At 46.8% G+C, this 15,863-nt stretch overlaps 1 protein-coding gene across 1 annotated transcript in view; it reads left to right on the top strand.

The window, feature by feature from the left end:
* WBP2NL (WBP2 N-terminal like) overlaps positions 1-15,863 on the top strand; it is a 23,628-nt gene extending 7,765 nt beyond the window's left edge. Inside the window, exons 2-7 of the mRNA XM_049772452.1 lie at positions 8,200-8,308; positions 8,910-9,051; positions 9,220-9,312; positions 11,840-11,950; positions 15,474-15,630; positions 15,749-15,863. Coding sequence (XP_049628409.1) covers positions 8,200-8,308; positions 8,910-9,051; positions 9,220-9,312; positions 11,840-11,950; positions 15,474-15,630; positions 15,749-15,863 — 727 coding nt within the window. The remainder of the gene's footprint in view (positions 1-8,199; positions 8,309-8,909; positions 9,052-9,219; positions 9,313-11,839; positions 11,951-15,473; positions 15,631-15,748) is intronic.

Below are 15,863 nucleotides of genomic sequence, written 5' to 3'. Positions count from 1 at the left end.
GTGTGGCCCCAAAACCTCCCCATAAATCTAGGAGATAAGGAGGGCTGATAGAATATTATCATGGAAATGGATTTTTTCCTGAGCTTTGGAGTTCTTGAATATTGTATGAAATATTAGCCTATAAAACTAAATGAAGGGGCCAGAGTGGTGGCACAAGCGGTAAGACATCCAAGGACGAACCTCGGTTCAATCCCCCCTGTGTCCCATATGGCGTCCCAAGCCAGGGGCGATTTCTGAGTGTATGGACAGGAGTAACCCCTGAGCATCACTGGGTGTGGCTGAAAAACAAACAAAACAAAACAAACAAAAACTAAATGGAAAATAAATAACAATGGCCCAGAGCAATAGCACAGGGGTAAAGCATTTGCCTTGCATGTAGTTTGATCCTTGGCATCCCATATGGCCCCTCAGCACTGCCAGGAATAACTCCTAAGCCCTACTGGTTGTGGCCCAAAATAGCTAAAAATAAATAAAAAATGAATAAAACTCATATTATTGGGGTCCATGAGATGATAGTACAGAGGCTAAGGTGCTTGCTTGCATATGCCTGACGTGATTTTGATCCCCAACCTCTTACTGGGTATGACAAAAAATAAACAAATGAATAACCCCCCCAAAAAACTCAAAACAACAAAAGAAATCAACCCAACAACAACAACAAAACAAAACAGGGAAAAAGCTCAAATGCTTAAGCAGTTATAGTTTATTGTATAGATTAAGTAGATAGATCTGGGTCCTGCCCCAATGTCCAGGCCTCTCTTTCACCAGTGTACAATGCCACTTATCCTGCCCCTCCATTACCATGCCCAGTCTGGATTCCATCTTGGTCTTGTCCTGCCCTTGTACCATCTGTGGGATTGCAGGATGCCATGTCCTGGTGTTGTCCCTCAATTGTTTCTGGCCCTCTGTAGGGCCATAGGCCAGCTGCTCCTTGTCCCTGTGTGTAAATTGGGTTTTCTTTTTGCAGTTGTTTTTGGGCCACACCAGCTGTGCTCAGGGCTTACTCCTCCTGGCTCTGCACTCAGGGATAACTTGTGGCAGGTCTCAGGGATACATATAAAATTATATTAGCTGTGAACAGTTATTTTAAATCTTCCTTTCCTATGTGAATGCCTTTTATTTCTTTTTCTCACCTATTTTTTTTTTTTTTTGGTTTTTGGGCCACACCCGTTTGATGCTCAGGGGTTACTCCTGGCTATGTGCTCAGAAATCGCCCCTGGCTTGGGGGGACCATATGGGACGCCGGGGGATCGAACCGTGGTCCTTCCTTGGCTAGCGCTTGCAAGGCAGACACCTTACCTCCAGCGCCACCTACCCGGCCCCAATTTCTCACCTATTTTTAAGATCTCCAGTACTCTGTTGATTGGAAGTGGTGAGGGTGAGCATCCTTACCTTGTTTCCACTGAGATGAGAAGCTTCTAGTCTCTCATCATTAAGAATTTACCATCTTTACTGGGACTTTTCATAAATAGCCTTTCTTTTTTTACTTTTCTTCAATCCTGGATCCTATAAGTTTGAAGATTTTACATATAAACGATACCATATAGCATTTGTCTTTCTCTAGCATCTCACCACTCATGGTGTCCTCAAGATGTGTCTGTTGGGCCTGGAGAGATAGCACAGCGGCGTTTGCCTTGCAAGCAGCCGATCCAGGACCAAAGGTGGTTGGTTCTAATCCCGGTATCCCATATGGTCCCCTGTGCCTGCCAGGAGCTATTTCTGAGCAGACAGCCAGGAGTAACCCCTGAGCAACGCCAGGTGTCTGTTATCACAACAGGTTTATCTTCCTTTTCCTGACTAAGTAGTGAATTGACTAGGTAATGAATTTCCCTTTTCTTTTTCTTTTTTTTTCTTTTTTTGATGTATCCCTAGAAAGATTGCATCAAATCAGTACAATGCAGTAATGAATTTTATTGTGTATATTTTTTTCTTTTCTTTTTTTTGGGGGGGGGCCACACCCATTTGATGCTCAGGGGTTACTCCTGGCTAAGCGCTCAGAAATTGGCCCCTGGCTTGGGAGACCATATGGGACACTGGGGGATCCAACTGTGGTCCTTCCTTGGCTAGTAGTTTCAAGGCAGACACCTAACCTCTAGCGCCACCTCACCGGCCCTATCTGTTTTATATATGTATATATGTGTGTACCCCATATAGTCCCCCGAGCTTGCCAGGAATGATTTCCTTGAGCACAGAGCCAGGAGTAATCCCTGAGCACCACCGATGTGACCCAAAAACCAAAAAAAAAAAAAAATCATAAAACTTGTAAATGAAAGGGAATTAGAGCTCTTCATTATTTTATTTTTATTTTCTTTCACTATATACCAAAAAGTGGGACTTTAGGATAGTAAAGTGGTAGTTCTCTTTGTGTTAGGTGGTTTTGGTTATTTTCATTTGTTTGTTTTTGGGTCACACCTGGCTGTGATCAAGGACTTTGGGCTCTGGGGTCACTCTGAGTGGGCTTTGGGGACCATATAGGGTGCCAGGGATTGAACCCCAGGTAGTTTATAAGGTAAGTGCCCTCCTCTCTATATTATTACTCCTGCCCCCAGATTGACTTTTGAGGATCCTTTTTTCACTGTTGTTGGTAGCAATCAATATTTTCTTTTTCTTCTTTTTCTTTCTTTCTTTCTTTCTTTTCTTTCTTTCTTTCTTTCTTTCTTTCTTTCTTTCTTTCTTTCTTTCTTTCTTTCTTTCTTTCTTTCTTTCTCTTTCTTTCTTTCTTTCTTTCTTTCTTTCTTTCTTTCTTTCTTCTTTCTTTCTTTCTTTCTTCTTCTTTCTTTCTTTCTTTTCTTCTTTCTTTCTTTCTTTCTTTCTTCTTTCTTTCTTTCTTTCTTCTCTCTCTCTCTCTCTCTCTCTCTCTCTCTCTCTCTTTCTTTCTTTTTCTTTCTTTATTATCTTTCTTTGTTTCTTACTCTTTCTCCTTTCTTTTTCTTTCGTTCTTTCTTTTTCTTTCGTTCTTTCTTTCTCTGTTTCTTCTTTCTTTCTTCCTTTCTTTCTTTCTTTTTTTTTTTGATTTTTGGGCCACACCCGGCATTGCTCAGGGGTTACTCCTGGCTGTCTGCTCAGAAATAGTTCCTGGCAGGCACGGGGGACCATATGGGACACCGGGATTCGAACCAACCACCTTTGGTCCTGGATCGGCTGCTTGCAAGGCAAATGCCACTGTCCTATCTCTCCGGGCCCAGCAATCAATATTTCCAATCTTGTTTTTAAAATTTTAAGACCTTTTTCTAAATATATTCTTTCTCATTTCTTTTCCTTTGTTGTCATTTTTCTAGTGACAGGTCACACACACTTGGGGTACTGGTTGGAAGTCACATACTTGGGTGCAATGTCACCAAAGGATTACTCTCGGCATATGGGACTGTGCTGGGATTGAACTCAGGGCCTTAAGCCTTCTAGGCAGGCCCTCTCTACCACTGGGCTTCAGATGGTCACATTCCTTTAAAAATCCGTTTTACTTCAGACTCTGCCACTGCAGTCCTAGTTCTGATTTCCTCACATAGGCACTCTTTTAGTCAGTCTTAAGCGGTTCCCTCTCCTAGACTGCCACCCCCTTCATCATGTGAGTGGCCTGCTGAGTCAGCGGCAGCTCCCAGTCCTTGCCTGCCTGCTGAATGATGTCTCCCTGCTCTAGCCCAAAGCCCTTGCAGCTTTCTCCAGCTGTTCCTCCCACCACTCTCCTCTGCTGTGTTGGATGGGTCCATGCGGAGAAGCTGATCTCTGGGATTCTGCTTTCCATGGCATCCTATCACTAATGCCAGGTCTATGCTTACTGGATCCTGTTTACCTTCAGTGGTGGGTAATTGTCGTATCTCACCTCTGCCTTCAGAACACTCCCTTCCCTGTTCTCCCCTTTCACTTTTTTTGTTTTGTTTTGTTTTGTTTTGTTTTTTGGGTCATAGCCGGCAGTGCTCAGGGGCTACTCCTGGCTCTATGCTCAGAAATTGCTCCCGGCAGGTTTGGGGGACCATATGGGATGTCGGGATTCGAACCACCTTCTGCATGCATGGCAAACACCTTACAGCTGTGCTATCTCTCCAACCCCTCACTTATTCTTTTCTACCACGAATCTACATCCCTGGCTTGAAATACTGTCTTTCATTTGTTTGTTTGTTTGCGGGCCACACTCAATAATGCTCAAGGTTTACTCCTGGCTCTGTGCTCATTGATCACTCCTGATGGGACTCAAGGAACCATATGGGGTTCAAGGCAGGGTTTGGACCCACAGCTATGCTGGCTGCCAGCTGGTGCCTTTGTTTGTTTTTTTGGGCCACACCTGGCAATCAATCCTGGGATCGGGGAGATATGGTGCTTGCCTTGTACATGGCTGACCCTGGGTTTGGATCCCCAGTATCCCATATGGTCCCTCAGCCTGCCAAGAGTGATTTCTGAGTGCAGAACCAGGAGGAACCCCCTGTGTGCTGCCAGGTGTGGCCCAAAAACCAAACAAACAAAAACAACCTTGGGTCAGAGAGACTTCTTCTGTTTGGGCCCACAGCTATGTGTCTGCCAGCTGGTGTCTTTTGCCTGCTTGCAGATAGCTTGTGGTGGAAGTTCCTGAACCTGTTTTATCTCCTTAACCTGGTGTGGATTATTTCCTGTGTCAGCATTGATTCCAGACCAGCATTCCCAATTCCTTGGGATTGAGGCATGAGGCTTCCACTACACCTGGGGCCAGAGAGATAATATAGTAGATAAAGCATTTGCCTTGCACACAGATATTCTGACTTTAATCTCTGGTACCCCATATGGTTTCCTGAGGATAGAGGGAGGCTAGGAGTAAGCCCTTGAATTCTGCCAGGTGTGCCCCTCCACAATAAAAACAAAATAAATTCTGATTTTAACTTCTGTATACAGCTATATGTAATTATTTCAAAACAAGTTTTCTCCTTTCAGTAATATTTTTGGAGGGGAGAGTCTTGGATCATACTTGTCGGTGGCTCATAGCTGGCTCCTGGCACTGTGCTCACTTGGGGGTTATTCTGGAAAAAAATTCTGAAATTGTTCAGGAGACTATGTGCTGCTCTGGGATTCAAATCTTGGTCAGCAAATACTGGTTTTACCTTTTGGACTCTACTCTCTTTGCCCTTGATCTGACTTTTTTATTGCCTTTTTTTTGGTGATTTATTCCTTTTTTGTTTATTTACATTATATATTTATTTTTGCATTATTATCTATATTGATTTTTTCTTCAATGATACAGTTAATAGTAGTACCACCGTTCACTAGGGAAACAGTGGTAAAAAATACAGGATGTTGGAGGAAAAAATATGCATCATAATAAGAGAAAGAACGATTCCTTAAAACAGGGCAGAATAGATTGTCTCAGGGAAATTTCCCTTGAAACACAACCAGAGGGCCCGGAGAGATAGCACAGCGGTGTTTGCCTTGCAAGCAGCCGATCCAGGACCAAAGGTGGTTGGGTCGAATCCCGGTGTCCCATATGGTCCCCCCCGTGCCCTGCCAGGAGCTATTTCTGAGCAGACAGCCAGGAGTAACCCCTGAGCACTGCCGGGTGTGACCCAAAAACAAAACAAAAACAAACAAACAAAAAAAAAGAAACACAAACCAGAAACTGGGCATCCCAAGTGGGCAGGCATTTGCTATTCACTAGGGTTTGCCTGAATGGGTCTAGAGCAGGGGTCTTAAAACTACAGCCCGTGGGCCACATATTTTATTTATTCCCATTTTTGTTTCTTCACTTCTAAATAAGATATATGCAGTGTGCATAGAAATTTGTTCATAATTTTGTTTTTACTATAATCTGGCCCTCCCAACAGTTTGAAGGACAGTGACTGGCCCCCTGTTTTAAAAGTTTGAGGACCCCTAGAGCACCTGCATTTCCAAGATTAAGGGCAGAAGGCCATAATGTCATACTAGGGAGAGGGAGGTTAGGGCTCAAAACCACAAGGCCAGGGATGTGGCTCGGGTTCCCACTCCAGCACGACAGGATCCACACCAGGATTCCCAGCTACAGCTCCCGCTAGACTAGGAAGCTGTGTAGCATGAAGCATGTCTCCCATGGGGAAGGGGGGGAATCTTGCTGGCACTGAAGCCTCTCAAGCTCCAGGGAGCTCTTTCACTGGGGAAAAGCCCATGCGACCAACTAAACTTGTGACTACTTTCTAGAACCTAGAAGAAGTATTACTATTTGGGGAGGGGGGCTCTCCAAGTACTGATCAGGGGATTCCAGGGTCAACTCCTGGTGATACTTGACCAAGCAGGCTGATGTGAAACGCAGACGTTTTAGCATAGCATGGCAGCTAGAATTGAATTCTTTCCTCTTTCTTTTTTTTTTTTTTTTTTGGTTTTTGGGCACACTCCGGCATTGCTCAGGGTTTACTCCTGGCTGTCTGCTCAGAAATAGCTCCTGGCAGGCACGGGGGACCATATGGGACACCGGGATTCGACCCAACCACCTTTGGTCCTGGATCGGCTGCTTGCAAGGCAAACGCCGCTGTGCTATCTCTCCGGGCTCGAATTCCTTCCTCTTTCAAAGGCTCTGAAATAATTTCACAATGATCTGCCTTCAGCCATAAGCTCTGATGGTCTTTGGTATAGAAACCTGATTTAGAGCTGAGGCCCAGAAGAAAGCATCATGGCCATGCCATTTTCAGAGCAAGCAGGGGAAATGCCAGGATGCTGGGCCCTGCAGTGCTCCAGGAGCCCAGTAAATTCTTTTGTAGAAGAGAAAAGGGTCCAAGGCTGGTGCTATTATCAGTGGTCTAGTAATTTCTGCAGACAGGGGATAGTGGAAACCTCCTCCATCCTCCTTCAAGTCTAGGGAGCCTCTAAGCAGATTCATGCTGTACTCCTGTCACTGCTGCAAGCAGACGTTCAAATCCAGAGTTTGTAGCAGGCATAGGATGCTAGGCTGAGGCCTCTTCCTCTTTCAAAACCTGTAAGCCTGTGTGTGGGGCCCCAGAGGTTGAGCACAGAGAGAGCAGGTACAGCCACAGAAGGACTTTACTTCCAGGATGCTCCTCCCGCTCAGAGTGGTCACTGAAAAGAGCTCCTGGTCCACCTACCTTGGCCATCTTCGTCCTCACGTAATTCCCAGAAAAACAAATTTCTTAAACTAGAGTCACAGTGCCTCCTACTGGAAAAAAAAGCAATTTGTTAAATAATTAAATTTCATACAAAATAAGTAAGAAAAATTGCTCATGAAACTAATCATGGGTGGCTGGGGAGAGAATACAGGGGTTAAGGTGCTTACTTTGCACATGGCAGACCCAGGTTGAATCCCCACATAAGCATGGCCTGGGTCTGTGGTAGAGCATGTACCATGGTTGAGTGAGGACTTGGGCTTTGGGGAATGACAAAGGGAAGGACTGACTGGGGAGAGAGAGAAGGGGAAAGAATAAATTTTAGGAATAAAAATAGGTTTGCAGGCCCGGAGAGATAGCATAGCGGCGTTTGCCTTGCAAGCAGCCGATCCAGGACCTAAGGTGGTTGGTTCGAATCCCGGTGTCCCATATGGTCCCCCGTGCCTGCCAGGAGCTATTTCTGAGCAGACAGCCAGGAGTAACCCCTGAGCACTGCTGGGTATGGGCCCCCCCCAAAATATAGGTTTGCAAGAAATAAAAGTATATTTGCTAATGGAAGAAAAAAAAGAAATAATTTAATGACAGGGGCCAGAGTGATAGCACTGTGGTAGGGCATTTGCTTTGCATGTGGCCAACCCAGACTGATCAGGTTTGATCGCTAGCATCCCCTATAATCTCCTGAGTCTGCCAGGAGTGATTTCTGATCATAGAACCCCTAAATGCCGCAGGGTGTGGCCTGGAAACCAATAAATAAATATAAGGGGCCTGAGAGATAGCACATCGTTAGGGCTTTTGCCTTTCATGACGCCACCACAGGACAGACAGTGGTTTGAATCCCGGCATCTCATAGAGTCCCCCGTGCCTGCCAGGAGTGATTTCTGAGTGCAGAGCAAGGAATAACCCTGGTTTTTGTGACCCCAAAACCAAATAAATAAATAAATAAAAAAGAATTTAATGCAAAGAATAAATGACTCGTGCGAGAGAAAGTTGATTTCAGTCCAGTGGAGGCCTCGGAGGTGGCAGTAACAGCAGCAGTGGCTACTGCTTGGCGAGTCCTGATCCCAGGCTGGAGGCCTTGTGTGCTGGGAGCTCGATGTGCGTCCTTGTTCCTGGCTTCTCACCGCTTGCTCTCGCCCTTTCTTCTCTGCAGTCTCCTGCGGCAGACCAGCGATGTGTTCCTCTCCTTCCCGAGGCATCCCGAGGGAGTCATGTTCTTTAATGGTACAAAGAAGGGCACATTATATCTCACTTCATTCAGGGTAATTTCTGCTTTGATCCATGAATTCTACATTTGTTTTTCTTGAAGCAGGGGAGGGGGGATTTGTTTGTGTGTTTGCTTGGGCCATACTTGGCGCTGCTCAGGGCTTACTCCTGGCTGTGCTCAGGGAGCACTCCTGCTGGGAGCTGGGGGACCCTGTGGGAGGCCGAGGGATTGAACTCAGGTCAGCCACCTGCTGACACAAGCACTCTCCCTGCTGTACTATGTCTCGGCCCTAAATAGGGGGAGAATGTAAGTGTGGACTTTCATTTTTGTTTTTTGGGCCTTGGGGGGCGGGGTACTCCTGGCTCTACACTCAGAAATCGCTCCTGGCAGGTTCGGGGCACCATTTGGGATGCCAGGAATCAAACCTTGGTCCATCCCAGGTCGGCTGCGTACAAGGCAAACACGCTACGGCAGTGTTATCACTCGGGCCCCAGATGTGGACTTTCAAAGCGGGTTTCAACATGGGCACCCTGGGATTTTTTTCCATGTTGAGGAGCCATGGAAGAAAATGGGAGCCTGGGCCTTGGAGTCACCCTCTGACCCCTCAAGCCCTGGCCACGCTGCAGAGCTGCCCCAATGTTCCATTTCTCTCGTAGGTGATCTTCGTGACTTCACACTCCATCAATGACCCCTTGCACTCCTTCATGATGCCGTTCCATCTGATAGAAAACTGCACCGTGGAACAGCCAGTCTTTTCCCCCAACTACATCCAGGGAGATATTCACGCTGCTCCAGATGGTAAGTCTCCCCTCCGTAAGTGTCTGTCACCCCGCATCTTCCCAAAGCCTCGCCATTCAGCGTGGGCCCCCGTTCTCATTCCTGCAAAAGCTATCCTGCCTCTTTGGGGAGTGGGGCCTTCAGGGCCTGCTCTACCAGTGTCTCTGTGCATGCCTGTTCTTCCTCCAGGTGGCTGGGAAGGCCAAGCTACATTTAAGTTATCCTTCAAAAAAGGAGGTGCCATCGAATTTGCCCAGTGGCTGATGAAAGCTTCCTCTGCTGGTGAGTGATGATGCAGGTAGCAGGCTGCATGAAGCTGCAGAGATGGGATGGGTTTGGGCACTCGTCTTGCATGTGCTGGCCCTGTTCTGATTGACACTGTCATACGGTCCCCTAAGCACCACCAGTACCGATGATCATTGAGCACAGAGCCAGGAGTAAGCCCAGAGCACTGCTTGGATATGCCCCCCCCCCCCCAAATAAAGATAGCAAGTACTCTGTCCTTTTGAGATCTGGGGTACAGAGCAGGAACTCTAAGCCCTTCCAGATGTTTTCTGCTCCTCGTGGTCAGGCAGTTGATATTGTCACATGTGCTCAGCAGGTATTTTCTGAGTTTTCCTACTGCATGCCAAATACCACACTAGGTGACAGGAAGGCAAAGATTATTCAACACCATTCCCACAGGGAGGAGTAGGAGGTGCTATAGATTTCACACACCCGCAGCACCATGGGGTCCCTCTAAGCACTGCCAAATATGGAATAGAACAATAATAATAATTTGCATTTTGGAGAGTCCCGGGAGTGGGACAGTCATGTGGAAAAATGAATCTGGTCTGAGGTTGATCATGGCAGAGCATGGAGCTTCCCCAGTGAGATTTAGGACTTGTGAAATAGGCTTTCCTATTTGCTGAGACCTTCAGAATGAAGTGAGCATTATACTTTGTGACCTGATGCTTGAAGGGATCAAGAAACAGTTCCTTCCCCTCTACAAAGTGGAGTTTTCAGTTTAATTATTAGTATTAGAGCCAGTGACTGTTGTGCTAAACACTAGGCAGATGACTTGGGAACACAGCTGAGAGCACCATGTACATGGCACCGCCTTTGGTAAACTAAGTCCAGTGAGAACCGTGTAAGAAAGAAACAGACATGCAGGTGAATAAAAGAATTACACTTGGGCCTGGAGAGATAGCACAGCGGCGTTTGCCTTGCAAGCAGCGATCCAGGACCAAAGGTGGTTGGTTCGAATCCCTGTGTCCCATAGGGTCCCCCATGCCTGCCGGGAGCTGTTTCTGAGCAGACAGCCAGGAGTAACCCCTGAGCACCGCTGGGTGTAGCCCCAAAACCAGAAAAAAAAAAAGAATTACATTTGGGAAGCTTTTTGTTTGTTTGTTTTTTGGGTCACGCCCCGGCAGCGCTCAGGGGTTCCTCCTGGCTCCACGCTCAGAAATCTTTCCTGGCAGGCTCAGGGGATCATATGGGATGCCGGGATTCGAACCACCATCCTTCTGCGTGCAAGGCAAACGCCCTACCTCCACCTATCTCTCCGGCCTCTTGGGAGCTTTTTTATGTTTTTTTGGGCCACATCCAGTGACGCTCAGGGGTTACTCCTGGCTATGTGCTCAGAAATCACTCCTGGCTTAGGGGATCATATGGGATGCAGGGGATGGAACTTTGGTCTGTCCTAGGTTAGTGCTTGCAAGGCAGACACCCTACCGCTTGTGCCACCACTCTGGCCCTTTGGGAAGCATTTTAAAGGGACAGTTAAAAATAAGACATTAAGGGGCCAGCGAGGTGGCGCTAGAGGTAAGGTGTCTGCCTTGCAAGTGCTAGCCAAGGAAGGACTGCAGTTCTATCCCCTGGCGTCCCTTATGGTACCCTCAAGCCAGGGGCAATTTCTGAGCGCTAGCCAGGAGTAACCCCTGAGTAACAAACGGGTGTGGCCAAAAACAAAAACAAAAACAAAAAAATAAGACATTAAAAGGGAATAAGAAGGGGCCGGAGAGACAGCATGGAGGTAGGGTGTTTGCCTTTCATGCAGAAGGTCATTGGTTCGAATCTCGGCATCCCATATGGTTCCCTGAGCCTGCCAGGAGCCATTTCTGAGCGTAGAGCCAGGAGGAACCCCTGACTGTCGGGTGTGACCCAAAAAAAAAGGGGGATAAGAAGTGAGAAGGACATTTGATTGATTCATAGAGATCTCCTTGAAACAATAATGCTTGTTACTGAAACAAAGGTCCCCCTGTCATGTCAAAGCTTTCAGACAGCAGATATTAGTGTTTCAGTAAAAGCCAATCAACCAACGAGAATTCTTGCAGACTCTCATCTCAATCAGTTTAATTGTTGCCCATAATTACTGATTATTCTTTGCAACTAGTTGAAAGATTTTGAGATGAGGTGATGATCCGGGATTATTAGTCACCTAATGTCACCACAAGCTCCTGGAAAGAGGCATGAAGGGGGAGAAAGAGGAGCAGGTGCTTTCCTCAGCTTCATGCGGGGTTAGCATTGGTCTCTCGTGGGTGTGTCCTGACAGCGTGAGAGGATTCTCCTGCGGAGCTTTTTCCTGAATACCTGCGGGTAATTTAAGTTTGACTTGGTTCTGAAGCCGAGTAAATGAGATGCAGCCAGTCCTCAAGTAGGATGTGGATCAATCAGGACAAGGGCTGTGCCAAAGTATTGACTCACATCCTATGAGATGAGATGCATGTCAGGGGCCAATGCCTTCTCTGTGACTAGCTTTTTGATAGCAGCCAGAACTCTGACAGGAAATAATTCAAGACTCACATTGGTGTCGAATTTGTCTTCTCAGCTTCCAGAGGCGCCCCACTGAGAACTGTCAATTACTGGGTTGGCCTTCCAGGAATTTATGTGATCACCGAGCAGGGGAATGTAGCATGCTCCCAGGCCCCGGCTTCTGCAGGTTTGTGTGTGTGTGTGGTGGGCAGGTTTCCCCCAGAAGAGGAAAAATCAATTTTATTTCCAATTTGGATGGGGGAGCAGAAGTAGTAAACTTAAATGCAATGATGCTGCGTTAATTTTCAACAAGAAGGGGCTAGAGAGATAGCACAGTGGTAGGACACTTGCCTTGCAAGCGGCTGACCCAGGACCGACAGTGGTTCGAATTCCAGCATCCCATATGGTCCCCCATGTCTGCCAGGGCTCTGAGCACAGAGCCAGGAGTACTGAGCACTGCTAGGTGTGACAAAAAAAAAATTTTTTTTTAACAAGAAGGATTGCTGCTTTTTTTTGTTTGGGGGCCAACTCAATAATGCTCAGGGGTAACTCCTGGCTCTGCAGTCAAGAATTACTCCTAGAGATTTTGGGGGATCATATGGGATGTCAGAGATAGAACCCAGGTTGTCAGCATAAAAGGAAAGTGCCCTAGCCACTGCACTATCTCTCCAGCCCTTAAGATTCCTATTTTAACATATTATTGTTTACTTTTTTTTTTTTTTTTTTTTTGGTTTTTGGGCCACACCTGGCGGTGCTTAGGGGTTACTCCTGGCTGTCTGCTTAGAAACAGCTCCTGGCAGGCACGGGGGACCCTATGGGACACCGGGATTCGAACCAACCACCTTTGGTCCTGGATCGGCTGCTTGCAAGGCAAACGCCGCTGTGCTATCTCTCCGGGCCCATATTATTGTTTTCTTTTTTTTTTTTTTCTTTTTTTTTTTTTTTTGTGGTTTTTGGGTCACACCCGGCAGTGCTCAGGGGTTACTCCTGGCTCCATGCTCAGAAATTGCTCCTGGCAGGCACGGGGGACCATATGGGACGCTGGGATTCGAACCGATGACCTCTTGCATGAAAGGCAAATGCCTTACCTCCATGCTATCTCTCCAGCCCCATATTATTGTTTTCTAATCCACGAACACGAAAATTCTTTCTAGTCATCCAGGCCCTTAAATGGTTTATTATTATTTCATAATTTCCAGTGCTGAAGTCTTTTACCTTGGTGGTTATACCTATTCCGAAGTACCATTTGTTTATTTTTGGGTTATTTCCAGCGTTGCTCAGCTGTTACTCCTGGCACTGCACTCAAGAATTACTCACAAAGCTCAAGGGATCAGATGGGGTGCCAGGAGTTGAACCTGGGTCTGCTATGTGCAAGGCAAGCCCTCTGTCTGCTGTACTGAAACTCCCCATAGATACTATTTTTAGGTTATTGCAAATGGAATTATTTTCTTATTTTCTCTTTGCTTTATGCTTATTTGGTTGTATTTTAGGTCACACTTAGTGGTGCTCAGGGACGTCTCCTACCTCAGAGCTTGCAGGGGAAGGGCAGGGCCTGCAGTTTGGGATCAGATCTCTGCTGCATGCAAAGCACACACCAGCAAGTGAGCTCACTTCCTGTGTCACAGCAAAACTACTGCACAGTTCAGTTCTCTCTCTGCCTTGACTCTGGTGAATAGACAGTTATCTATCTGCAATGTAAACATTTATACTGGCAATAAATTTTCTTCTGAGTGCAGATCCAGGAGTAGTGCCTAAGCACCTCAAGGTGTAGTCCTCCCACACCCCCAAATTGTAGAAGAGATGTGGAGGGAACAAAGGATAGAGGGATCGTTTGTTTTGTTGTTGGTGGTGGTGGTGTGTGTGTGTTTTCTTTGGAGGAGGAAAGTTTGAGTTACACCTGCAGTGCTCAAGGGATTAAATTCAGTCTTGTGCTTGGGGGTCGGTCACTGACGGTGGTCCTTGGGGCCATGCAATACAGGAATTGAACCCAGGCATCCTGCATGCGCAGTCTGTGCTCAGCCCTTTGAGCCCTCTCTCTGGCCCCCAGAAGTGTTGTTGGAATAACGAGGTGGCACTAGAACATTGGTGGTGGAACTTAGAGATATCAAGGTATATCCCTGAAATTTGATAGCATTGTAAAACAATGACAAGTCAATAAAATTTTTTTCTAAATAAGTAATCACTATATTTTTCAGAGTCTGGGGTTTATTTTTGTTGTGTTTGCCAGTTGACTTGCTTTGGTTATTTGTATTCTATATATGGAGTCAAACTAGCCACTGTCTTTCGCTTCCAGACTTGTTTCACTTGACATAACCACCTCAGATTACATCCAAGTCATTCATCTTTTTATAACAGCTGAGCGGTATTGCATTAAGTGTGCAGAACACAACTTTTTTTTTTATCTAAACATCCATTGATGGGCATTTGGGTTGATTCCATCTTTTGGAGGTTGTATTTCGTTTTCATAATGAAAACAAATTTTAAGAGGTAAAGATTTTGTATCTAGGGCTGGAGCATTGGCACAGCAGAAAGGGGCACTTGCCTTGCACACAGCCAACTTGGATTTGATTTCTACCAAGAGGAATTCCTGAGTGCTGAGCCAGTGGTAACTCCTGAGCATTCTGGGTATAGCCCCAAAACAATAAAAAATGTCTTTCTGTGGGGTTGGAGTGATAACATAGCAGGTAGAGCATTTGCCTTGCACACAGCCGACTGGGTTCGATCCCTGGCATTTCATATGGTCTCCTGAACCTGCCAGGAGTAATTCCTGAGCACAGAGCCAGGAATAACCATTGAGCACTGCTGGGTGTGGCCCCCCCAAATATATATATGCACAAATATAACTACTGGAGCTGGTAGGGCAGTAGAGCATTTGCCTTGCACGCAGCTGACCCAGGATGGACCTCAGTTCAATCCCCGGCATTCCATATGGTCCCCCAAGCCAGGAGCGATTTCTGACCGCATAACCGGAGTAACCCCTGAGTGTGATAGGTTGGTGTGGCCCAAAAACCAAAAACAACACCACCACCAACAACAAAAATACAAATATAACTACTGTGTTGTTTTCACAATACTTTGAATCTCTCCACAACAAGACATGATAAAACCTCAGATAGTGGTGGCTGAAGGAACCCACTTTTTTTTGGGGGGGGGCTAACCCGTACACCTGATGGTGCTCAGGGATTACTCCTGGCTCTGTGCTCAGAAATCGCTCCTGGACCTGGAGAGATAGCACAGTGGCATTTGCCTTGCAAGCAGCCAATCCAGGACCAAAAGTGGTTGGTTTGAATCCCGGTGTCCCATATGGTCCCCTGTGCCTGCCAGGAGCTACTTCTGAGCAGATAGCCAGGAGTAAACCCTGAGCACTGCCAAGTGTGGCCCAAGAACCCCCCCCCCCCAAAAAAAAAAAAAAAAAAAGAAATCGCTCCTGGCAGGCTCGGTGGACCATATGGAATGCTGAGGATTGAATCCAGATCTGTCCCGGGTTGTCCGTGTGCAAGGCAAATGCCATACCACTGTGCTATCACTCTGGCCCTGAAGAAACCCACTTTAAGGTTACTCTGTGTGAATACTTCAGCATTATTTTGTCTCTTCTTCCTGTTTACTTGTTCTTAGTTACCATTTACATAAATAAGTGAGAAAAAAATTTTTTTTCTTCTCAGAATATCCAGTTTATGCCTATGGAACCACACAATCGGGCCCACAACCAGGATATGGACCCGGACCCTCAGGCTCTGGGCCCCCACCTCCACCCTATGGGCCCCCACTCCCACCCTCACAATATGGACCCCCACCCCTACCCCAACATGGGCCTCTGCCCCCACAACATGGGCCTCCACCTCCACAATATGGGCCCCCACTCCTACAGTATGGGTCCCCACCCCCCCAGTATGGGCCCCCATCAGCACCACCATATGGGCCCCCATCAGCACCACCATATGGGCCCCCACCACCACCACCACAATATGGGCCCCTGCCCCCACAGTATGGGCCCCCACTCCCACAAGATGAGCCCCCACCAGAGCTCGGCCTTCCGGAAGAGGCACTGTGGGAAGAGAGAGGCCGCCGCAGTGAAGGCCTGTGAGATCCAAGGCTGCTAG

Source organism: Suncus etruscus, chromosome 4, assembly GCF_024139225.1.
Source record: "Suncus etruscus isolate mSunEtr1 chromosome 4, mSunEtr1.pri.cur, whole genome shotgun sequence".
In the NCBI taxonomy this organism is placed as follows: domain Eukaryota; kingdom Metazoa; phylum Chordata; class Mammalia; order Eulipotyphla; family Soricidae; genus Suncus; species Suncus etruscus.
The sequence above is the reverse complement of the archived record's forward strand: the minus strand, read 5'-3'. Positions and strand labels throughout refer to the sequence as shown.